The sequence below is a fragment of the Leptodactylus fuscus genome, chromosome 6 (assembly GCF_031893055.1).
Source record: "Leptodactylus fuscus isolate aLepFus1 chromosome 6, aLepFus1.hap2, whole genome shotgun sequence".
Classification (NCBI taxonomy): domain Eukaryota; kingdom Metazoa; phylum Chordata; class Amphibia; order Anura; family Leptodactylidae; genus Leptodactylus; species Leptodactylus fuscus.
In genome coordinates this window covers 88,196,193-88,222,669 of record NC_134270.1, presented here as the reverse complement: position 1 = coordinate 88,222,669, position 26,477 = coordinate 88,196,193, and the positions used below count along the sequence as shown (strand labels likewise).

General features: G+C 45.7%; 1 protein-coding gene across 2 annotated transcripts in view; it reads left to right on the top strand.

Moving 5' to 3' along the window:
- The window catches only part of RASIP1 (Ras interacting protein 1), a 354,699-nt gene that overhangs the window by 235,479 nt on the left and 92,743 nt on the right, over positions 1 to 26,477 (top strand). For both annotated transcript variants that reach the window (XM_075276771.1, XM_075276770.1), the window contains exons 7-8: positions 20,286 to 20,437; positions 23,473 to 23,588. In XM_075276771.1, the coding sequence (XP_075132872.1) occupies positions 20,286 to 20,437; positions 23,473 to 23,588 (268 nt within the window). The remainder of the gene's footprint in view (positions 1 to 20,285; positions 20,438 to 23,472; positions 23,589 to 26,477) is intronic.

The following is a 26,477-nucleotide window of genomic DNA, read 5'->3' as shown; positions in this document are numbered from 1 at the left end:
ATGATCTGTAGTACAGGGGCACCACAAAGTACAGTTCTTGCCCCTTTCCTCTTCATACTGTACACTGCTCACTTTAGGCACAACTCAAAAAGTTGTTACTTACTTACTGTACTCTTACTCTTATTTATGTTTCTCCCTTTCTTCCCATAATCCATGAAGAAATGATGTCCATCACATCCTGGGGACTCGGCTATAAACCATGGTGTTTAATGAATTTATTATCCCATCTCTAAGGGTATGATGTATGCCCAGAGTCAATAGGATTAGGATCAGTAGTAGGAGTTACATAGTTACATCGTTACATAGTAGATGAGGTTGGATAAAGACATTAGTCCATCAAGTCCATCCTATAACCCTACAATCCCTACAGTGTTGATCCAGGGGAAGGCAAAAAACCCCATGAGGCTCATGCCAATTGCCCTATTTCAGGGTAAAAAATTCCTTCCCGACTCCAAATCTGGCAGTCAGTATAAAAACCCTGGATCAACGTGTCCTTAAAATCTAGAGTCCATAACCTGTTATATTTTTCTCTTCAAGAAAGGCATCCAGGCCCTCTTTGAACTTGTTTAATGAACCCACCATCACCACTTCCTGGGGCAGAGAGTTCCAGAGCCTCACTGTTCTTACTGTGAAAAATCCCCTTCTATGTTTCTGGTGAAACGTTCTCTCCTCCAGACGTAGAGGGTGTCCTCTTGTCACTGGCCTAGGAGTAAAAACATCCTTAGAAAGTTCTTTGTATTGTCCCTTCATGTATTTGTACATTGTAATTAGATCTCCACATAAGACGTCTTTTCTCTAAACTGAATAACCCCAAGTTTGTAATCTATCGTTGTACTCCAGTCCACCCATTCCCCTAATCATTTTGGTTGCCCGTCTTTGCACTTTTTCAAGTTCACTTATGTCTTTCTTGTATATCGGGGACCAAAATTGCGCGCAATATTCTAAGTGTGGCTGTACCAGTGATTTGTATAGAGGCATAACTATGTCCTTGTCATGAGAATCTATACCTCTTTTGATGCATCCCATAATTTTATTTGCCTTGGCAGCAGCTTCCTGACACTGGTCACTAAAGGTAAGCTTGCTGTCCATCAAAATCCCTAAGTCTTTTTTATTGGCAGTCTTACCCAGTAATTTACTATTAAGTACATATAAGAAAAAATTTCTTTGTACCGTGTTAGCCAGGGGATATGAAATGAAAGAAATTTTTTGAGGGAAGTCCTCAGTAGTTGATACCTTTTTTAATGGCAAACTTAAAAAAAAATTTGATGGCATATCGAGCTTTTGAGACTCTATAGAGGTCTCTTCATCAGGATGGTATAACAATTTCTGAAGTTAGGCATATATATTGTAGGGGGTTCAGCTCACACAGTTGGGAACTGCAATACAACCATGCAGACAGGTAGTAGGATAAACAAGTCCAGAGTGTTTTATTTGGGATTTTGGCATAAAACACTGTGCCAGCAAAGTAACAAAACAACAAAAACCTAAGCCTTGTCTGGCTCTACCTATACAACAGGTTACCTCTCTGATCTAGAGCAGGTTGAGTCCCTGCATTAGCAGGTCAAAGTCCACACTATACCTGTTTGTCTCAGGAGTGTTTTCCTCACACACTCCGTGTGTATATCAGGCCCATAACTGAGCTTCCTTCCCCAGTAAATAGCCCTAAGGAAGCCTCACCTGTGAATGCCCCGGACTCAGGGCAAAACCTGTGGTGGAGTAATGGTGTGGACTGGAAGGCTCCCACTACCAACCTGCCCTCCAGTCCAGAAAAGCCAGCCCACAGTGGCGGATCCAGGGTTTGCGGGGCCCTGGGCAATTGACTTTGGCGGGGCCCTACGCGCAGAGCGCCGCAGCAAATTAGGCCCAGCCCACTTTTATATTGACTCCGCCCATTCTCATTCATTTTTCATGTGATTCCACACAGTATAATCCTCCTACAGTCACCCGTAAATTATATGTCCACCCTCCATCTCTCCCCCATTTTCATATACACCCTTCATCTACCCCTAGTTTCATGCCCCCCCCTCTATCTATGTCCCCAGTTTAATGCCATTCTACCCCTTTATCTGCCCACAGTTTCATGTCCCCCCCCCCCGTCTCTGCCACAGTGTCATGCCGTTCTCCCCCCTTCATCTGTCCCAATGTCATGCCATAATCCCCCCTTCATCTGCCCCAATATCATGCCATTCTCCCCCCCTTCATCTGCCCCAGTGTCATGCCAACCGCCCCTTCATCTGCCCCAGTATCATGCCATTCTCCCCCCTTCATCTGCCTAAGTGTCATGCCGTTCTCCCCCCCTTCATTTGCCCCAGTGTCATGCTGTTCTCTCCCCCTTCATTTGCCCCAGTGTCATGCCGTTCTCGCCCCATCATCTGCCCCAATGTCATGCTGTTCTCCCCCCTCCATCCACCCCAGTGTCATGCTGTTCTCCCCCTCCATCTGCCCCAGTGTCATGCCGTTCTCCCCCCTTCATCTGCCCCAGTGTCATGCTGTTCTCTTCCCCTTCATTTGCCCCAGTGTCATGCCGTTCTCCCCCCTTCATCTGCCCCAGGGTCATGCCATTCTCCCCCCCTTCATCTGCCCCAGTGTCATGCTGTTTTCTCCCCCTTCTTCTGCCCCAGTGTCATGCCATCCCCCCTTCATCTGCCCCAGTGTCATGCTGTTCTCTCCCCCTCCATCTGCCCCAGTGTCATGCTGTTCTCACACACACACACACACGTGCTCACCTTTCCTCGTTCCCCCGCAGCTCTCTCCCTCATACACATATTGTAGGCGCGATGTGACGTCATCACATCGCGACTACAAATGCCGGAGCTCAGCGTTAAAACAGGAGCTGAGCTGTGACAGCTCCTGCTTTAAACGCCTATGTTGAAATCGGGACATGCTGACCCAGGGCCGGCTCCAGGTTTTTATGGGCCCTTGGGGCAACAGAGCCTCAGTGGGCCCCCTTGTAAAGGAGGCGGGGGAGTCGAGACACTGTGCGTCGCAGATGAAGCAAGTGACGTCATGCAGGAGTGTGGCATCACCAACGCCATACCTCCCAATTTTTAAAGAGTAGAAAGAGGGGTAAAATGTGCGTGCCGCGGCAAATTTGGCTCCACCCACTTTTATGTTGATTCCACCCATTCTCATTCATTTATCATGTGCTCCCACACAGTATAATCCTCCTACAGTCACCCGTAAATTATATGCCCCCCCTCCATCTCTCCCCCAGTTTCATATACACCCTTCCTCTGCCCCCAGTTTCATGTCCCCCCCTCCATCTCTGTCCCCAGTTTCATCACGTTCTCCCCCTTCATCTGCCCACAGTTTAATGTCCCCCGTCTCTGCCCCAGTGTCATGCCGTTCCCCCCTCCCCTTCATTTGCCCCCAGTTTCATTGGGCCCCTTCCACCTCTGTCCCCAGTTTCATGTCGTTCTCTCCCCACCCCCTTCATCTTCCCCAGTGTCATGCCGTTCCCCCCTCCCCTTCATTTGCCCCCCAGTTTCATTGGGCCCCCTCCATCTCTGTCCCCAGTTTCATGCCGTTCTCTCCCCACCCCCTTCATCTTCCCCAGTGTCATGCCGTTCCCCCCTCCCCTTCATTTGCCCCCCAGTTTCATTGGGCCCCCTCCATCTCTGTCCCCAGTTTCATGCCGTTCTCTCCCCACCCCCTTCATCTTCCCCAGTGTCATGCCGTTCCCCCCTCCCCTTCATTTGCCCCCCAGTTTCATGGGCCCCCTTCATTATGTTCCACCTTAATATTTAATACAAAACAAACACTTACACTCACCTTCTATCACTCACCTTCCATCGTTCCCCCGACGCTCCTCTCTCCAGTCACATACGCGATTAAAGCAGGAGCTGTGACCTCAGCTCCTGCTTAGCTCCGGCCCGACTTGCGTGTGTAGGCGCGATGTGATGACGTCATCGCGCCTACACACGCAAGCTGGGCCAGAGCTTTAAAGCAGGAGCTGATCTCACAGCTCCTGCTTTAATCGCGTATGTATTCAGCTCATCGGCGGACGGACGCCGATGAGCTGAAATCATGACAGGCAAGTGCCGGGGGGCCCCCAGAGGCTCTGTGGGCCCCGGCACTTGCCCGACTATGCCGAACTGACCGGGACCATTTTGTTAGGGCCGGGCCGCGGGGCCCGCCCGGCCCTGGATCCGCCCCTGCCAGCCCATAATATGGAACAAGAGCTCTAGCAGACTATGTTCTGCTAGAACATGATTGCTCTGGCTTTCCTTTATCTCGCCTGGCTGAGGAAACCAGGCGAGATATACACTCCGTCCACCACCTTACCGTACACTTTACCACATATCTCTTCTCCAGACCAGAGGTCTGGGCATTTTTACTGAACAGACAGCAGACCCTGGACAATGCATCCGCATTTCCTTGTAATTTCCCTGGTCTATGTTCAAGTTTGAAACAGAAGTTTTGTAAGGAGAGAAACCATCTGATCACCCTCGCATTTCTCTCCTTATTTTGCTTTATCCAGGCAAGTGGAGCGTGATCTGTCACCAACACAAACTTTCTACCCAGCAGATAATATTTTAGGGACTCCAGGGCCCACTTGATAGCCAGACACTCTCTCTCCACTATGGCATAATTTTTCTCTGCTGGGGTCAGTTTCCTACTCAGGTGCATCACTGGGTGTTCCTCCCCATTTACCACCTGTGACAGGACGGCTCCCAACCCTGTATCAGATGCATCAGTCTGAACCAGAAACTGTTTTCTAAAATCTGGGGAGATTAGCACTGGCTGTTCACACAGAGCAGACTTTAGACTCTGAAAAGCCTTCTCTGCCTCTGGGGTCCATTTTACCATGACTGACTTACCGCCCTTTGTTAAGTTCGTCAATAGTGATGCAATGGAAGCAAAATTGGGCACAAACCGGCGGTAGTATCTGGTAATGCCCAGGAAGGCCTTGACCTGTTTTTTTGTTAGCAGTCTAGGCAATTCTGTATTGCCTCAATCTTATTTATCTGGGGCTTCACCAATCCTTTACCGATAATGTAGCCCAGGTATTTTACTTCCTCCAGACCCACTGCACATTTTTCAGGGTTTATGGTCAGGCCTGCATCACTGATGGAATCTAGGATGGCCTGTACCTTACAGAGGTGACTTTTCCAATCAGGCGAAAAAATGACCACATCGTCCAGGTAGGTAGCGGCATAATCACAGTGTGGTCTCAAGATCAGATCCATCAGCCTCTGAAATGTAGCATGGGCCCCATGTAACCCAAATGGCATCACTACATATTGGAACAGGCCTTCAGGAGTGGAGAATGCAGTCTTTTCTTTTGCCTCATCAGATAATGGTATCTGCCAATAACCCTTTGTAAGGTCAAGTGTTGTGATGTACCTGGCACTCCCCAGCCTCTCTATCAGTTCATCCACTCGGGGCATGGGGTACGCATCAAATTTTGAAACCTCATTTAATTTCCTGAAGTCATTACAGAACCTCCATGTCCCATTGGGCTTTGGGATTAGTACAATGGGGCTTAACCATTCGCTGTTCGACTCCTCAATGACTCCCAGTTCAAGCATGCGCTTGACCTCAGAGGATACCGCACTCTGCGGGCTTCTGGTATCCTGTACGGCTTCAGGCTCACTTTAGTATTGGGCTCAGCTTTAATATGATGTTTTATCAGGTGAGTTCGGCTGGGTAGGTCAGAAAACTTGCTTCTGTTGCGCTGTAGGAATTCCTTTACCTCCTGTTTCTGGTGTCCTGACAGGGCCTCTCCTATTCTTACTGGGGGAATTGGCTGTAATCCTTCTTTAACCACAGTCAGGGTGGCTACCAAAGTCTCTCTATCCTTCCACGGCTTGATGAGGTTTATGTGGTAAATCTGGAAGGGTTTTCTCCTGCCTGGCTGATGCACCTTGTAGTTCACCTCACTCACCTTTTCTACAATCTCATAGGGACCCTGCCACTATGCCAGAAACTTACTCTCAACGGTGGGAACTAGAACTAGGACCCGGTCCCCTGGATTAAAGGTCCTCACCCGGGCAGACCTGTTGTAAATTCTGCTCTGGGCCTCCTGAGCTTTTTGCATATGCTCTCTGACAATGGGCATCACTGTCTCTATTCGGTCCTGCATCTGGGCCACATGTTCAACAACACTTTTATATGGGGTGGCCTCAGTCTCCCAGGTCTCTTTGGCAATATCTAGCAAACCCCTTGGATGCCGGCCATAAACTAACTCAAAGGGGGAAAACCTTGTAGATGCTTGGGGTACCTCCCTGATGGAGAACATAAGATACGGTAACAGACAGTCCCAGTCCCGGCCATCCCTTTCCACTACCTTTTTCAACATGTGTTTGATGGTTTTATTGAACCTCTCCACTAATCCATCAGTTTGGGGGTGGTACACTGATGTTCTTTCATAACATTTGACATAAAGGGGGTACCCTGGTCAGTAAGTATTTCTTTGGGAATTCCTGTGCGAGAGAACATGTAAAACAATTCTAGAGCTATATTTTTGGAGGCCATGTTTCTTAAGGAACTGCCTCCGGGTACTTGGTGGCATAGTCTAACAAAACCAGAATGTATTGATGTGCCCTAGCTGATTTGACTAGAGGCCCCACCAGGTCCATTGCAATTCTTTCAAATGGTACCTCAATGATGGGAAGTTGCACCAAAGGGCTACGGTAGTGGGGTGTTAGGGCACTAAATTGGCACGTGGGACATGATTCACAGTACCTCCTCACCTCTTCATATACCCCAGGCCAAAAAAAACGTTGGAGGACTCTCTCTTGTGTATTACTAGTCCCCAAATGACCACCCAACACAGATTATGAGCCATATCTAGCACCATGCGACGATACAGTTTTGGCACCAAAAGCTGTTCCACAATTTCATTGTTACACTTGGTGACTCGATACACCAGGTCCCTATTCATAGCAAAGTGTGGAAACTTGTGGTCAGCTTCGGGATCCTGTGGTACACCATTTATTACCGTAACATTGGCATGTGCAGTACTCAAAGTGGGGTCTCTCGCTTGCTCAGTCCCAAAGTTACCCCGAGACACTCCTAAATCTAGCACCTGCTACCCTGGTGGGGAAGTTTCTTCTTCTTCCCCGGCTAACACTTGCAAGGGGAACCATTCATCATTGCACACCTCAGGTTCATTCACATTTTTCCCCAAATTAGTATTACTGTTTCCAGGGGTCCCTTCACATGAACCAGTATTTTCAGAGAAAGGAACAGATTCTGCTGGAGTTACTTCACTGGCAGCAGGAGCGTTACCTTTCTTCCATAATTCTCAAAACAACAGGAAATCATGGCCCAAAATCACCTCATACATGAGCCGTTTTACCACACCGACCTCATAGGTCACAGTCCCAGAGGGAGTTACCAATTTAACTGAGGCCACGGGGTAAGCTATAATATCCCCATGGATGCATAACACTTTCACATGTTTGCCTGGTATATAGTCCCCAGTCACAAGGCTGGCTTTAACCAAAGTCACTGAGCTACCAGAGTCCAGCAGGGCTGTTAGCGACTTCCGTCTATTAGCGTCACACTCCATGAGCTCTGAAGTAAGAGGGCAATGGGCGGCCACATGTCCCCACTCCAGCACTGGAGGGACCCAGGCCTTTTTAACTGGGAGTCCTTTGTAGGACCTGTGGGCCCCTTAGGTTCAAGTTCAGTCTTTTGCCCTCACCCGAGGTCCAGAGCCCTGTTCCCTCTCGCATTTTTCCACACTCCTCCCATTGTACCCTTCTTACCCACAGACGTCACGGGACTGGCAGTCCTGAGAGGAGTTGGTGCCGTGGGAACATCATGGAGGAAGTCCTCGGTTGCTATGTACCTTTCCACCAGGTTGACCAGTTGATCAGCAGTACTGGGGTCCCCGTGTCCGACCCAGCGTTGTAGCTCTGCCGGCAGCGCCCTGAAAAAGCGATCGACAACCACCTTTTCCATGATTTGGGCGGGTGTGCAGGTCTCTGGTTCTAGCCATTTGCGTACCAGATGGATTAGGTCGTACATCTGAGACCTGGTGGGTTTTTCAATGGTGTAGCTCCAACTGTGAACTCTCCTAGCGCGAACAGCTGGCGTGACACCCAGGCGAGCAAGGATCTCCAACTTTAATTTGGTATAGTCCCGGACATCCTGCTCCCTGAGGTCATAGTAGGCCTTTTGGGGTTCACCGGAGAGGAAGGGCGCAATCACATCTGCCCACTCTGCACTCCGCAGACCCTCTCTCTGCCACTCTCTCAAACACCGTGAGGTAGGCCTCAGCGTCATCATCGGATGTCATTTTCTGCAAGACCTGCTATACAGCCCTCTTTACCTTGGCAGTCTCAGGCGGGCTTACCTCCACTCGTTGGGCTTGAGTCATGCCAGACTCTCGGAGCGCAGCCATCTGCTCTATTAACAGGCGGTTTGTTTCCTGTTGCTGCGCCAGGGCCTGTTGTTGTTGCGCCTGGACCTGTTGTTGCTGCATCTGGACTTGTACCAGCTGCTTTAATACCTCTTCCATGGTATTGGACTGGCCTTGCAAAGCCGTAGCAGCATCCGCATCCTCCACCAATTGTAGGGGGTTCAGCTCACACGGTTGAGAACGGCAATGACACCATGCAAACAGGTAGTAGAATAAACAAGTCCAGAGTGTTTTATTTGGGATTTCGGCATAAAACACTGTGCCAGCAAAGTAACAAAACAACAAAAACCTAAGCCTTGTCCGGCTCTACCTATACAACAGGTTACCTCTCTGATCTAGAGCAGGTTGAGTCCCTGCATTAGCAGGTCAAAGTCCACACTATACCTGTTTGTCTCAGGAGTGTTTTCCTCACACACACCGTGTGTGTATCAGACCCATAACTGAGCTTCCTTCCCCAGTAAATAGTCCTAAGGAAGCCTCACCTGTGAATGCCCCGGACTCAGGGCAAAACCCGTAGTGGAGTAAGGGTGTGGACTGGAAGGCTCCCACTACCAACCTGCCCTCCAGTCCAGAAAAGCCAGCCCATAATATGGAACAAGAGCTCTAGCAGACTATGTTCTGCTAGAACATGATTGCTCTGGCTTTCCTTTATCTCGCCTGGCTGAGGAAACCAGGCGAGATATACACTCCGTCCACCACCTTACCATACACTTTACCACAATATACACAGAGAAATGGAGTGTTAGATGCAAAATAGATGGAAAACAGAACATGTAAATAAACAGTTTAAAAAAACATGTGGCCCAGTCTGAATATTTACCATTAACAACTACCCTCTGTTTCCTATCAGTGAACCAGTTGCTAAAACAAATGCATATGTTTTCCCCCAGTCTCAACATTCTCATTTTGCATACCAACCATTTATGTGGAACAGTATCAAAAGCCTTTGAAAAGTCCAGGTACACCACGTCTATTGCATTACCCATGTCCAGTCTTGAACTGACCTCCTCATAGAAGCTCAGATTAGTGATACTTCCTTTTCCATAATAAGCTGGTTTCAAAATCATGGGGGCTCTTTTTTGGGGACTTTTTCCAAATTGGGTACAGCGGGGTACTGAAAGGGCTTTTTGATGGGGATTACCAGCCCTTTATCTAACAGAACTTTCAAGCCTGTTGCTATGGCTTTCTGTTGGGACTGGATAAGTGGGTACTGACGTACACAAGGTAATGAGATGCTAGGTTTCAAGTGTAGTGTTATAGGGGTGGCACGTAATGTACCCTCATTTGTTTTGGGAGATGTCCATAAAGAAGAGACATCTTGTTGCCATTCATGGTAACTCTGTACACTGACAGTTTCCTTAAGTTGGTCTAAGGCCAACAGTGTACAAAGTCTGTCTTCTGACAAGGGAGAATAAATCTGTAGGGAACAATGCACTGGGTAAACATACTCTCTTACCATCGGACATCAGGACTTGTACATCCTCTTTTGATCCTTGCTGTTTCCAAGTCTTCTTTTCTCCTGGACTATTGTGGTGCTGCAATGTTTTAGAACCTGATAAGAGAGCTGAGATTTGGTCTATTATGGTGACCACTCGTGGTGAGGCATGTTCCCTAGGCGTCTACAGCTAGCTTGGTGGCAGCGTCTACCCACATGTTGCCTCTGTTTTGTTTTTTTTTTTGTTTTTTTTAATCAGTCTGGGTTTGTGCCCTGACTTTTGACTATACCCACCTGTGTGGGTGCAGCACCAGGGTCTCCATCACTACCTGAATAGACTGGAAATAATTTTGGGCTTAACATTAAACATACAGAAAGCTCTCGCTCTCCAGATAGGACCATAGTCCTACTATATCAAACATCTACCTTCAGGCATTGTACCCTATCTTAGTGATGGCTTTTAGTTCAGCTTCATGACCTGAGACCCGTAAGATTCCATACTGGATCTACTTGTGCTTGGTTGACCTCATATTCAGTGACTGTGGCATGTCTGATGTCTTCACAGCGTATATTGATGGAGGAAGAGGAGGATGACAAAGTTGCAGATGATCTCATTGTCACACAGGAGGCTAGCGGCACCCCCTGACCAAACTACCGCCACTGAGGTGCCTAGTGTCACCAGTTACATGACAAATTTAGTGCGATTTGCACACTTTGCAAGTCTAAACTGAGTAGGGGCTCTGAAAAGAGTAACCTTACCACCTTTTGCGTGCGCTGTCATTTGGAAGGCAAGCCCTGGGCTCAGTGGGAGAGAGCAAATGCAGGTCAATCATCGCCCAGCGTTGCCGACACTACCTCTTCTGCCTCTTCCACTGTTTACAGTGCTGGTGCTGCAGTCCAGACTACCAGCCTGGACACCTCCACATCTGTCTCTGACACTTTAGATTGACCTGATATAGCCTGATTGAATTGCTGTGTCTCCCACTTAGCTTCGGGGGGGGGGGGGGGGGTACAGCATTAAAAACAGGTTTGGGGGCGGAGACTGACCGCGAATGGCACCGGACGCTCGTTGCTAGAGCTCCTCTGCACTGTGCCTTCACTTACCTCATATAGCATTGTTTCCAGCGGACCAAAATGGGCAAAAACGGCAGGGACCGATCCCTAGAGACTCAGAGCACACCCAGAACGAATAAGCAAGGGGACATGCAACGCTTTCTTCGGAAAAAGACACTTACTCCACTGAGAAGCGCTCACAAGATGGCGCCTGAGCGCGGGACGGAGAGTGAGTATGTGGATGATTCTGAGGATGAGTGTGCTACCGGAACAGAGAGTTGTAGTAGCGATATGGTTCATATGTCTAAGAACTTTTTACAAAAAGCTTTAGCCAAAGCAGTTGCTGAAATTAAATCAGAGATACAATCTGTGGGACAGCGTGTCCAGGTATTAGAAGAAGCATATATGGCAGTATGATCCCATTCAGATGTTGTGGCCGATCAATTTCAGCAGCTAGAACCAGAGAACGAGTCACATATGAGGATAATGAAATCTCTCTATATCAAGATATTGCACCTTCCATCTTGGCCAAATGTAGGCTTTTGAAGCCACTGTAAGAGCGCGCAATATTTCATATGCGTGGTTATACCCCTTTTGACTTGCAGTCATGATAGGAGGAAAAAGAATCGCGATTCACACGCCTGAGGATATACCCACTATTTGGAGACATTTGGGTATAGACCCACTTCTGATCCATTCCTGGCTACCGACGGCTGACATGGATCCAGTTCCAGAACTTCCTCCACTTTCCAACTGGTCTGGTGGGGGGAAATTCAAATCCCCAAGAATGCATAAAGACCTGTCCAAATTGAGACAGGAGACATCCTGAACTGGACTCGCTTCTCACAGGTTACTTTCGGTATTACCCAATGTTACATATTTGGCTTCTGTTAAATTTTCTTATCTTTATAGGAATTAAGATACCACTCCTTCTGACATATATAGATCTATGTCCCAGTGGACTTTTTCTCTTCTATTCGCAGAATGTTCTCCCGTTACCTGTGGAGAAAGAAAACCCCAAGAATTTCTTATTCCTTTCTCTCCAAGTCAAAAAAAGAGGGAGGCCTAGCCATACCGGATTTACTTTTGTACTATAGGGCTATCCAACTCTCTCGCTGGATGTCATACACCTCACCAATAAAGTCCCCCTCATTGTCATTATTGGAGGAAACTATTCATAGTCCCACTATGCTAAAACAACTCTGGCTTCCTAACTCCAATGTCTTTAGACGCCCAGAATATGACTCTCTCTTGAAAGGGCCTGCAGAAACCTGGCATATCTATAGAGGCAAGTTAATCACAAACATCTCTCCCTTACTGCCAGCAAATCTCTCCCCATATTTAAAGGGGCTCTATCACTGGAAAAAGTCATTTTTAACTAATCACATCCTTGCACAGCTTTTAGAAAGGCTATTCCACACCTACCTTTAGTATATAGATTGCCTCAGTGGTTTCTGAATAAGTCCGTTTTATTCATATGCTAATTAGACTGTTGCACGATACATTGTGCTCTGCTCTCCTGTTGCTTCCTATGGGAGGCTGCTGCTGCTGATGATGATGACTCAGCTTCCTGTTTGCCTCACACATATAGAAGATAATAGAAGAGAGGACTGCTGCTGGGAACTTCCTGTACTGGCTGAAAGCTCATTAGCATATTAATAAAAACAGACTTAGGGTGAATTCACACTGAGTAAACGCTAGCTTATTCTGAACGTAAAACACGTTCAGAATAAGCGGCGTCTAAAGCAGCTCCATTCATTTCTATGGGAGCGGGGATACGAGCGCTCCCCATAGAAATGAATGGGCTGCTTCTTTCACTCCGTGCAGTCCCATTGAAGTGAATGGGGAGTGCCGGCGTATACGGCAAGCTCTGCTCATGCCGGAGCGTACACGCCGGCACTCCCCATTCACTTCAATGGGACTGCACGGAGTGAAAGAAGCAGCCCATTCATTTCTATGGGGAGCGCTCGTATCCCCGCTCCCATAGAAATGAATGGAGCTGCTTTAGACGCCGCTTATTCTGAACGTGTTTTACGTTCAGAATAAGCTAGCGTTTACTCAGTGTGAATGCACCCTTATTCAGAAACCAATGAGTCAATTTACATACTAAAGGTAGGTGTGAAGTAGCATTTCTGAAGCTTATGCAAGCATGTGTTTAGATAAAAATGACTTTTCCCAGTGATAGAGCCCCTTTAAGGGCTCATTCACATCTGCGCCTGGCACTCCATACTTCAGGTTTCCGTTTCCTGCATAAAACAGAGCAGGAGACGGAAACCTGCAGGAGTCTTTCTCACCCATTCATTTGAATGGGTGAGAAAGCTGTCCGGCCGTGAGCGGCAGTGAGCGTTTTATGCTCTCCGCCGCGAAACCGGGTTTTATAATCCGGACACAGAGTCGGACATGCAGTACTCTGTGTCCGGATTTAAAAAAGCGGTTTCGCGTCAGAGAGCATAAAACGCTCACCGCCGCTCACGGCCGGACCCGGTCTGTGGTCTGGCATACAGAAGACGGAAACCACAGAACGGACAGCTGAACGCAGGTGTGAACCTAGTGTAACCTCCTTTGACTCAGCAGATCCTCCGACTTGGTGGCAGAAGTTAAGCAATCTCAAAATCAAAGAAATGTCTTTCGACTACAACTAAAGCAATAAGTAATCAATCTTACTTTCTTGGACTATGCTCACGTTAAGCATGTGATTACAAAGCTAACTCAAAAAGCAAACCTTCAGAGACAATTGACTCTTTTGAAATGAACTTGACATCTGCCTCCAATGTTAACAGGAAAATCTCAGCATGCAAAGCTTATCTCACACAAACTGATTACCTATCCAAACCTACCTACTTACGTTCTTGGGAATCAGAACTTAAAATTTCTCTCACTGATCACGAGACAAACTTCATTCTCTCCCACTCACATGGTTTTTCCACTTGTACGAGACTCCAAGAGATGCATTTTAAAATTTTGTCCCGATGGTACAGGATGCCCTCATAGTTACATAGTTACATAGTAGATGAGGTTGGATAAAGACATGAGTCCATCAAGTCCAACCTATAACCCTACAATCCCCTACAGTGTTGATCCAAGGGAAGGCAAAAAACCCCATGAGGCTCATGCCAATTGCCCTATTTCAGGGGAAAAAATTCCTTCCCGACTCCAAATCTGGCAGTCAGTATAAAAACGTGTCCTTAAAATCTAGAGACCATAACCCATTATATTTTTCTCTTCAAGAAAGGCATCCAGGCCCACTTTGAACTTGTTCAGTGAATCCACCATCACCACTTCCTGGGGCAGAGAGTTCCAGAGCCTCGTCATTCTTACTGTGAAGAATCCCCTTCTATGTTTCTGGTGAAACCTTCCCTCCTCCATACGTAGTGGATGTCCTCTTGTCACTGTCACTGGCCTAGGAGTAAAAATATCCTTAGAAAGTTCTTTGTATTGTTCCTTCATGTATTTGTACATTGTTATTAGATCTCCCCGTAGATGTCTTTTCTCTAAACTGAAAACCCCAAGTTTGTTAATCTATCGTTGTACTCCAGTCCACCCATTCCCCTAATCATTTTGGTTCATTCAAGTACAATGTTTCATATATGGTGGGAGTGTGAAAGCATTCAAAAATATTGGCAAGAAGTCTTTGAGCAGATCACTCTCATCACTGGTAAGATGCCTTATGTTAGCCCAGAAGCGGTATTACTTGCTAAACCCAGCGCCGCACCTCCCATGAGGCGACCTGAAGCGAGCGCTTCAGGCAGCGCTATGTCAGGACCCCAGGGAGGGTGGCATTTTTGATTACCTAAGCCAGTCCAGGAAAGCTGTCCTGGACTGGCTTAACACCGAGCGGTGGTTTGGGGAGCCCACTGGAGCAGCGCTGCTCCAGCAGCCTCCCCTCACGCTCAGGCAGTGAGCAGGTCATCTCCGTGCCTGCGAACGGCGCTAAGCCCCGCCCCATTCGCTCCGCCATGCCCCCTTTGCTTGGCCACGCCCCTTCACTCCGCCCCCTCCTTCCAGGGGGGGGGGGCTTTCTGTAGTTCGCCTAGGGCGGCAAAAGGGGTAGGTTCACCCCTGGCTAAACCATCAGCAAATTACACACCATCTAAAAAGAATTCGGTAACACACTTACTAGAAGCAGCCAAATACATCATACCACTGTTCTGGCTTCAATCATCTCCTCTGACCATACAATTGTGGAAAGAAAAAGTGTACCAAATTGCACGTTTCGAAGAACTGATCAGTTGGAAGGATAGATCTCAGAGCCTTAAAAATTGTATTGACCTGATGTAGCCTGATTGAATTACTGTGTATCCCACTTTGTTTCGGGGGGTACAGCATTAAAAACAGGTTTGAGCCTACTTGGCCTGACTGAATGAACGGATGTCTCCCACTTAGCTTTGAGGGGGGGGGGGGAGTTGGATGTCGCGTATATGGACTGAATGATTTGCTGTGTCTTCCACCTAGGTTTTAGGGGTACACACCATCGATATCTGTATTGAGCGTACATAGCCTGACTGAATTTCTGTGTCTCCCACCTAGGTTTTGGGGGTACACACCGTGAAAGACTGGATTGAGCATACATAGCCTGACTGAATTTCTGTGTCTCCCACCTAGGTTTTGGGGGTACACACCGTCAATATCTGGATAGAGCGTACATAGCATGACTGAATTTCTGTGTCTCCCACCTAGGTTTTGGGGGTACACACTGTGAAAAACTGGATTGAGCGTACATAGCCTGACTGAATTTCTGTGTCTCCCACCTAGGTTTTGGGAGTACACACCCTGGATATCTGGATTGAGCGTACATAGCCGGACATAATTGCTCTGTATCCCTGTTTTGGGGTTACACACTGCATGAACAGCTGGGTTCAGCCTATATGACTGGACTGATTTGCTCTGTATCCCTGTTTTGGGGTTACACACTGCCTGAAAAGCTGGGTTCAGCCAATATGGCTGGACTAATTTGCTCTGTATCCCTGTTAGGTGTTTGGGGGGGGACACTGCCTGCAAAGCTGGTTTCAGTGTATCTGGCTGGACTGATTTGCTCTGTATCCCTGTTTCGGGGTTACACACTGCCTGAAAAGCTGATTTCAGCCTATATGGCTGGACTGATTTGTTCTGTATCTGTTAGGTGTTTGAGGGGGACACTGCCTGCAAAGCTGGGTTGAGCATATCTGGCTGGACTGCATTGCTCTGTATCCCTGTTAGGTGTTTGGGGGGACACTACCTGCAAAGCTGGGTTCAGTGTATCTGGCTGGACTTATTTGGTCTGTATCCCTGTCTTGGAGTTACACACTGCCTGAAAAGCTGGGTTCAGCCTATATGTCTGGAATGAATTACTCTGTATTCCCTGTTAGGTGTTTGGAGGGACACTGCCTGTACAGCTGGGTTGAGCGTATCTGGCTGGACTGAATTGCTTTGTATCCCTGTTTTGGGCTTACACACTGCCTGAAAAGCTGATTTCAGCCTATATGGCTGGACTGATTTGCTCTGTATCTGTTAGGTGTTTGGGGGGGGGGGGGGGACACACTGCCTGCAAAGCTGGGTTGAGCGTATCTGGCTGGACTTATTTGGTCTGTATCCCTGTTAGGTGTTTGGTGGTTGACACTGCCTGCAAAGCTTGATTCAGTGTATCTGGCTGGACTGATTTGCTCTGTATCCCTGTCTTGGGGTTACAATCTGCCTGAAAAGCTGGGTTCAACCTAAATGGCTGGGCTGATTTGCTCTGTATCCCTGTACAATTTGTAGGGTTCAAATACAGAAAGATACATCACAAAGAAAGTCATTTCACAAAATGGGATTGAGGGACCTGGTTGCAAGAGCTTACAATCTATGAGGTAGAAGGGGTGACAGAGGTTACTGTCATTACACAAATATAAAACTTTATGAGCCGTCACCAGTCGTGTCCTTTAACATGTGGATGGTGCTTGGACATATAAAGTTAGCCAGAAATGGCATCATATCATGTGGGATAATGTGGGAGCTGAAACAGAGGAGGGTTAAATTTTGGGGATTCTAAAGACGGTACGGAAAGGTTTACATTAGGATTGTGATAGGCCTGTCTGAAAAGATGTGTATTTAGTTTGCGCTTGAAGCTGTAGAAATTGGGAGTTAATCTGATTGTTCGGGATAGAGCATTTCAGAGAAGTGGTGCAACTTGGGAGAAGTCTTGTATACAAACGTGGGAAGTTCTGATAATAGAGGATGTAAATGTTAGGTCATTAAGTGAATGGAGAACAAGGGATGGGTGGTAGACAGAGATGAGAGAGGAAATGTAGGGAGGTGCAGCATTGTGGAGAGCCTTGTGGATGAGGGTAATAACTCTATATTTTATTCTATAATGTGTAGGCAGCCAATGTAGTGACCAGCACAAACCGGAGTCATCGCTGTAGCGTCTAGACTGATAGATGAGTCTAGCCGCTGCATTCAGAATACATTGTAGAGGGGAAAGTTTAGTGAGGGGAAGACCGATTAGTAAGGAGTTACAGTAGTCAAGGCGAGAATGAATCAGAGAGACAATAAGTGTATGTATCTCTGGTAAGGAAAGCGCGTATTCTGGAGATGTTTTTGAGGTGGAGGTGACATGAGCATGTGAGTGATTCAATATGGGGCTGAAGGAAAGGTCTGAGTCAAAGATGACCCCAAGGCAGCGGGCATGCTGCCTAGGAGTTGTAGTAAGGCCTGAGACTGCAATGAAATATATCAGGGACAGATCTATTTGATGGTGGAAACAGTAGTAGTTCAGTCATAGAATTATTTAGTTTCAGATAGAGTGAGGACATGATATTTGAGGCAGCATAAAGACAGTCACTGGTGTTCTGTATTAGTGCAGGGGTGACGTCATGGGAAGATGTGTATAATTGGGTGTCATCAGCATAAAGATGGTACCGGAAGCCAAATCTGGTGATGGTTTGTGCAATGGGGGCTGTGTAGAGAGAAAAGAGCAGGGGGCCTAGAACCGAGCCCTTAGGAACCCCAACAGCAAGGAAAAGAGGGGAAGAAACAGAGTCCGCAAATGATACACTGAAAGTGCGGTCTGAGAGATAAAAGGAGAACCAGGAGAGTGCAGTGTCCTTGAGGCCAACTGAGCGGAGCATAGTAAGGAGGAGTTGATGGTCAACAGTGTCAAAAGCTGCAGAGAGGTCCAGAAGAATAAGAAAAGAGAAGTCACCATTTAGCTGTTAGGAGTCATTAGAGACTTTTGTGAGTGCCGTTTCAGTAGAGTGCAGATTGTAAGAGTCAAAAAAACAAAAAATTACTCCAGCATGCCCAATTATAATATAAAATATAACTTTTACTTCAAAAATTTAAAAACATAGTACAGACATGGATCCAGGCACGTACAAAAAACAGATAAGCTTACGCGTTTTGGGAACAAGGTCCCTTATTCATAGCTTGAAATACTTTGCTGTAAGAACACTATTTTATACTCCTTGTAGTCCTGCTACTCAGCTTCTGTAGATAATGATCTAATTGCTTAGCAGGAAGCTGTTGTGACACAGGGCCTGCAGGACATACTGGCTTAACTAAACAAAAAACACATTAATTAGATTACAAAGATCACAGGATGGTATCAGGTTTAGTAAAATGTTAAAACCTACAAGGCATATTGACTTCACAAAACAAAAAGTTACATTCATTATTTAATAACTAACTATAAAGATCACAGAATGGTATAGGGTTAATGAGTGTTTAAACATGTCTCCAGCGATCTAGTCATTTCTTTTTTCAACATAGACTCATTGAGTAGACTCATTAACTAGATCGCTGGAGACATGTTTAAACACTCATTAACCCTATACCATTCTGTGATCTTTATAGTTAGGTATTAAATAATGAATGTAACTTTTTGTTTTGTTTTGTGAAGTCAATATGCCTTGTAGGTTTTAACATTTACTAAACCTGATACCATCCTGTGATCTTTGTAATCTGATTAATGTGTTTTTTGTTTAGTTAAGCCAGTATGTCCTGCAGGCCCTGTGTCACAGCTTCCTGCTAAGCAATTAGATCATTATCTACAGAAGCTGAGTGAAGTAATCTACAGAAGTTTTGTGAAGCTCCAAATAAAAGGCACCAGTTTGAACTTAAATAGAACACTCTCCATGTGTGTTTGCTTGCCTGACAACCAGCCTCAAGGTCCCAAAGCTACATTAGTTAAAGGGATTCTACCATTAAAAAACTTTTTATTCTAGGTTACACGTCGGAATAGCCTTTAGAAAGGCTATTCGTCTCCTACCTTTGGAAGTTATCTCTGCCGCACCGTTCGTTTGAAATACCGGTTTGTACCGGTATGCTAATTAGTTCTATCGCAGCGATGAGGGCGTCCCCCAGCGCAGAAAATGTGCAAAATCATTTTGCTGCTGTTGTTTGAGTAGGTTTCTCTGGCTTACAAAGCTAAAAGGTCACTAATTCAAGGCAGGAGCGAGTTATATTCTACTGAGAAGGCTTAGGGTAAGTTCACACAGAGTTTTTCGGTCAGGGTTTTGGCATTGTCAAAACTGGAGCGGAAAACGCATGAGGAGTTTCCTGATCCGTTTCCTCTTGTGATGTGGTCATGAATTATATTTTAAAAAATCGCCTGCCGTTTCCTGATCAGGTTCCACTTCAGGTTTCTGAGCAAAAAACATGAACAGGAAAAAAACAGCTAACATTGACTTGCATTGAAGCTGTGAGCCGGAAAACGCTCCGGCTTCAAAAAAGAATTAACATCTTGCTTCTTTTTTGCCGCTAGCGGAAAAAAACGCTAGCGGAAAAGACTCAGAAGCGTTTGTATATTTTGAATGGTGAGGCGTGTTTTGCTTCAGGGTTTGAAGGCGGATTTCTGCCAAAACCCTAACCAAAAAACTGAACTTAGCCTTATAGGACAAAGACTAGGCAACTACTAGGCAGCAAGCTACTGAAATCAGTGTTGATGCAGTTTTAAGAATTTGCAAATGAGTGTCAGGTAAAATTTGTATGTAAAGTAGGCCCCCAGAATTTATTTTACTGATGGACCCTAAACACCCCTATCTGAGACTGCACTTCAGTAATTTGGCACATGACAGGACAAAACACAACTTTTGTTCTCACATAGTCTGTATACATGTTTCTCTATTTAACAAGTTCCTGCTGTTTCCTTTTTGATATGTTTTACAGTAATTATTACAATTCTTCAAAGTAGTAGGTCTTAAAACAATATTTATTCATACATAGCAGTCTTTTACAGCTTGGGCACCTGGAGCACACCCATACTAACATAAAGAAAGCACACAAACCACATGTAGCGGTCTTAACTGAAATGTTTTAAAGTACAGCTCACAAATATGCAGAAATGTGTGTTACTATTATTAATGCAAAACAAATTTCTAATGACTAAACATTGTCACAATTAAAATGTATTTCATAACTCGATATATTCTACTTATGTGTGTGATTAAAAAATTTTTTTTATTATTCTAGTCAGCAAGACAAAAATTTGGGGAGTACTTTGGGAATTGAAGAAGTGGCCTCTGACCTTCGACCATTAATGTTGTGGATGGCTAATTCTATGGAGCTTCTTAATTTTGTACAGAGAAAAATCCTAGACATGGAAAAGGAGTGGGAGTCAGAAGGTAAAGAGTTGTTTTTTTCAGATATTTTTAAAGGTTGAGTCTTCTCAGTCAATGAAAGTATGAACAGGTCAGTGTAAGACAATGTAAGAACTCACAAAATGGCATGATACACTTGTCAACGTATACATGTTAACACGAGTAAGAAGAAAAAAACAACAAAGCACAAGTTCTGTTACAATAGCAGACAGTTGCAAACTGGATATTTTTTCCATAAATAAAATTTTAAGCCATGACAATTTTTCACATTTAACTTATGAAGTTCAGTTAGTAGCTGTAGATGGTGGTAACAGCCAAGATTTCCAAACTGAGCACATTACACTTCTGTGGCATCATTAATAAGATAAGATAACCCTTTAATAGCCCCACAATGGGGAAATTTCAGTGATACAGGTCAGGAATGTCAGAAAGAGGTACAAAAATTGTGGCACGTGCAGTGTGCCATAGAAAATATGTGGAAACTTTACAATGCCACACCCCTGATGCCTTCCCATTCTCCCATGACTCTACCCAATTCCTACAATGCCTTCTTAGTGTCCCTATATGATACATGGCCCCTTGTGGCCCCCACTTAATATCACATCCCCTTGGAAACTTCCACACAGTATAACATTTGCCCAGTAGCCCCAAAATAGTATAATTCACTATAATTTGACCCTTGTGGGCCACATAGTAGAAAACAAGCAAATAAAAAAGTAACACATTGTCCCATTCCGCTAGAGTCCGTTCCTGTCTCTGATCTCAGCAGCTTGAATGGCAGGCATAATGTGGGGATGACTATAACTGACTGCATCTAAGATACTTGCAGCCGTGATCGGAAGTTAATAGAGAAGCAGGGAATTTAGGGTTTTCTGTCTCACCTTTGTATTCAGTTCTATCTGCATCCAAAGAAAACAAAGCTAAAGCAGGAGCATAACAACTGACACTCAAGTCAGCAGGTCAGGACTTGAAGTCTAGAACTGTCCAGCTAAATATTGGATGGTTGGGAGCTATGCATTTGTAAATGGAGGTGACACGGCATAACTCTTCGGTTTATCCACAGAGCCATATGATAGCTTTATACAATTTCCACCAACTTCTATACAGATGTAATAACTTTCCTATACAGGTATGAAACCTTGTACCTCTGTAAGCATCCGTTTTCATATGTTGGAATCAGTGGCGTAACTAGGAATGGTGGGGACATTGCCCCCCCCCCCCCCCGAAGATCTTGACCGAGCCCCTCCTACGCATTCCTGCGCACTCTAGTATGCCCCATAGTGGCCCCTGCACACAGTATTATGTCCCTTAGAGGCCCCTGCACACACTATTATGTTCCTCAGTGGCCCCTGCACACAGTAATATGCCCCATAGTGGCCCTTGCACACAGTATTCTGTCCTTGAGTGGCCCCTACAGGACTAAATACTGTCACGTCACCCGCTGACCGCTATACCAGGACAATTGTGTATAAAAAGTCTGGTCATGTGCATTAGAATTTAGTAACTCCATGTGCCTCATATTAATAGCAGTTAACCCCATCATGTCCCTCACATTAACCCTTGTGTACCTCACATAAGAGTTACTGATATGCGAGAGACATGGAGGTAATAAAGTATCTTCATTATTATTACCCCCATATGTCTCACATATTAGTAACTCTTATTGTGAAGCAGACAGGGGTTAATGTGAGGGACATGACGGGGTTAATTGCTTTTAATATGAGGCACATGGAGATACCAAAACAAAATTAATCACCCCAAATGCCTGATATTAAGAAGCATAGTAACCCCAGTATGTCCTGTGTACCTGTTTTCTTTTTTAGTTTCACTTTCCTGGAGCTTCTTCTTCTCCTCCTCCTTCTCTTGTGTCCAGGACGGCAGGAGCTCAGCAGGGGTACATTTTCTGTATAGGGATAAGCCCCGCCTCCTGGGTTCTCCTCAACCCTCTCAATGGTGGGCAGAGGACAGCCAGAGAAAGGGAGGGGAGAGAGAAAGCATCCTGAGAGCACTGAGTGGAGCCAGACCTGCAGCTCCTGCATCGGCTCCTGTGTGTCGGCCGTTGCTGCAGCTTCGGACATATACTTTCCCTATATTAATAGGGAAAGTATTCCACCAACAGGGGGCCCCTGCAAGTGCTGGCACCCTGGGCAATAGCCAAGTATACCTCTCCCGGGCCGCCGATAATTATACTCGGGGGTCTGAAAAGACCCCCAAGCATAATGATAGCAGCAGTAGCAGCTGTCACCAGGCCCCTAATGTCCCGGGCCCTGTGGCAGCTTCCTCTGCTGTTTAGGCGATAGTTATGCCACTGGTTGGAATGAAAAATAAATTGTGACATGCTCCATAGAACTTTAAACGCTAGAATTATCTAAACTATGGCTCTGTACTGAGTCACTTGGAAGGCCTATGGCTTCATAGTATTTATTTATTTTGCTTACTTATATAGCGCCATCATACTCTGCAGTCCTTTACAGATGTTGTCAATCTCTGTTCCATATAGGGCTCACAATCTACATTCTGTATCAGTATGCCTTTGGAGTGTGGGAGCAAAGTACCCAGAGGAAACCCATGCAAACACAGGGAGAACATACAAACTCCTACATACAAAATTGCATGTGATGTCTTTAGTTGGGTTCAAACCTAGGACTCCACTGAGCTACCAGAGTACACTGTCTCCTTTCCACAAATTATTTATTTATTTTGCTTACTTGTATAGCGCAACATATTCCTTAGCACTTTACAGACAATGTGAGTCCTATATGTGATAGTGATTGACAATCTCTATTCCATATCAGTATGTCTTTGCATGGGTTTCCTCCAGGAATTCAGGTTTGCTCCCACACTGCAAACATGGGGAAACATATAAACTCCTTGGCTGTATTTTAATCTAGGACTCCAATGCTACAAAAATACTGTACTCACCACCAAGCCACCGACTTTGCCAAATGTTTATGAATGTTCTTGACTTTTAAAGGGATTCTACCATTAAAATTTCGTTTTTAGGGGTAGTAAAATTGAAATATTCCTTATCCTCATTTTGTAAATAATTATTTTTTCAGGTTCGTCGCAAGATGCCTTGCTATCAAGTGACCTAGAAGCATGTGAGGAATCCATGGCACTTCTTGATGAGGTCATTATGTACACATTCCAGCAGTGTGTTTATTACTTAACCAAGGTAAAAAAAAAAAAAAAAAACATTAACGAACATTAACCAGCGGGTCTACATGTCTGGTTAATGTTCGTCCAGTCCGGTATGTCTCCATGTTTTTTCACGTTTATTTTTGCTCAGTGTTGTGTGAAGAATTAGTTTTTATGGACTATTTATTTTCAAATAAAAGTTATATTTTATACTAGATCACACTGGGCTGGATACCCTATCTTTACATTGGTTTTGCACGTTTCTTGTCCTCACCCGGAGGACTGTATCCGAGAGCCGTGGATCTTGTTTTGGAGCATAGGCTGTGGACTGTGTTCTTTCGTGCTAGTAAGTGAAAGTCTGTTGGAGCAGAGGGAGGCAAATGGAGGGCGTGGACCTGAGGAAATGGAACCACCCCCTTCCCTTCCCGCCCATCTGCCCACAGAAATCTAGTAGTGAGGACAAGGGGAAGGCCAATAGGGGGGAGTGGAGCCGGGGAGTGGTTTGAGCAAAGGGGGAGTTGCCAAGCCTATGTGTGTAGCTGAATGTGAGTGCAGCAGTCTCATGAGAAGAATATGCAAATCTGTCTCCCAAGATGTAAGCAGGGAGACAGTGGCTCTGTTATGCTGCCCTCTATTGGGAAGCACCCTGAACATCATGCCCGACTTTCCCAGAAGTCTTTACTGCATAATGCGGGGTTATAACCAAATCAATTTCTCAGCTACGGACGGCACCGTTTCTGTCTCTTTGGACTTCATCAGCGCAGCCTAGAGAGAACTGTTTGGTAGAAGTGAGAGGCTGAGAGACCAGATTATGGGGATAATGTCACTCCTTAAGAAGAGACCACCTTTTCAGGTGTGTGGAGACTTATACAGCCATAGTTGCTCCACTGCAAGGGAACATGGGAAGAATATGCAAATCTGTCTCCCAAGATGTAAACAGGGAAACAGTGCCTCTGTTATGTTGCCCTCTATTGGGAAGCACCCTGAACATCATGCCCGACAGACAGGCAGACAGGAAGAGATCACAGCAGCTGCAGATGTAACGTGATATATATATACTGTATATATTTATGTGTGTGTGCCCAGGATACAAAATGTAGTGATGTTCTGAGAAAGGCGTGTGGCTCTTGTCCTCAGTATCAGTGGTTACAATGGTGGTTACTGCTTTCTGCCATTAAAGATGGTGGGTAATGTTAAAACAAACAAATAAATAAATAAATATACTGCGTGACTAACAATAAGGCCCAAGTATGAAGAATGCATAAAGGGCATATTTGGAAGTTGAATGATGAATAATACATATGAGCATAATAGTAAATAAAACCTATGTATAGAAAGATAAACATGCCCGCATATATACATCTAAGAATATATACATACTATATTACATACAGAGACATCTGCACAATCATACAGAAACATTGACACAACCAGTGGCGTAACTAGGAATGGCGGGGCACCCTGGCGAACTTTTGACATGGGCCACCCCCGACCGACGCCGAAGACCTCGACCAACCCCCTCCTACGCATTCCTGCGCATTCTATTATGCCCCATAGTGGCCCCTGCACACAGTATTATGCCCCATAGTGGCCCCTGCACACAGTATTATGCCCCATAGTGGCCCCTGCACACAGTATTATCCCCCATAGTGGCCCTTGCACACAGTATTATCCCCCAATAGTGGCCCCTGCACACAGTATTATCCCCCATAGTGGCCCCTGCACACAGTATTATACCCCATAGTGGCACCTTCACACAGTATTGTACCCCATAGTGGCTCCTGCACACAGTATTATCCCCATAGTGGCCCCTGCAAACAGTATTATCCCCATAGTGGCCCATGCACACAGTATTATCCCCCATAGTGGCTCCTGCACACACTATTATGTCCCACTGTGGACACCCATAAACAATTATTATACTCTGGGGTCTTTTCAGACCCCAGAGTATAATAATCGGAGACCCGGGGGAATAAAAACATAAAAAAACACTGTTACTTACTTGTCCCCCGGCTCCTACGCTGTCTTCTCTGCTGCCGTCCTTTTTCTATGACATCGGACGTCACATGACCCGGGACGCAGGCCGGGTTCATGTGATGTCAGAGACATCAGGAAGGAGGCCTGGCAGGATCGTGGAGAGGTAAGTAACAGTGTTTATGTTTCTTACCTCTCCTGGTCCGCCAATCATTATACTCGGGGGTCCGAAAAGACCCCAGTGTATAATGATAGTAGCGGTAGCGGCTGTCACCGGGCCCCTAATGTCCCGGGCCCTGTGGCAGCTGCCTCTGCTGTTATGGCGGTAGTTACGCCACTGGACACAACCAAATACATATATACAGTGCCTTGCGAAAGTATTCGGCCCCCTTGTACTTTTCAACTTTTTGCCACATTTCAGGCTTCAAACATAAAGATATCATATACACTTTTTGGGGAAGAAAATCACAAGTGGGACACAATTATGAAATTTTTTAACCAATAAAAACTGAAAAGTGGGGCGTGCAAAATTATTCAGCACCCTTGCGTTAATACTTTGTAGCGCCACCTTTTGCTACAATTACAGCTGCAAGTCGCTTGGGGTATGTCTCTATCAGTTTTGCACATCAAGAGACTGAAATTCTTGCCCATTCTTCTTTGCAAAACAGCTCGAGCTCAGTGAGGTTGGATGGAGAGCGTTTGTGAATAGCAGTTTTCAGCTCTTTCCACGGATTCTCCATTGGATTCAGGTCTGGACCTTGACTTGGCCATTCTATGTTTATTTGTGAACCATTCCATTGTAGATTTTGCTTTATGTTTTGGATCATTGTCTTGTTGGAAGATAAATCTGTATCCCAGTCTCAGGTCTTTTGCAATCTTCAACAGGTTTTCTTCCAGAATGATCCTGTATTTGGCTTCATCCATCGTCCCATCACTGCCACCACCATGTTTG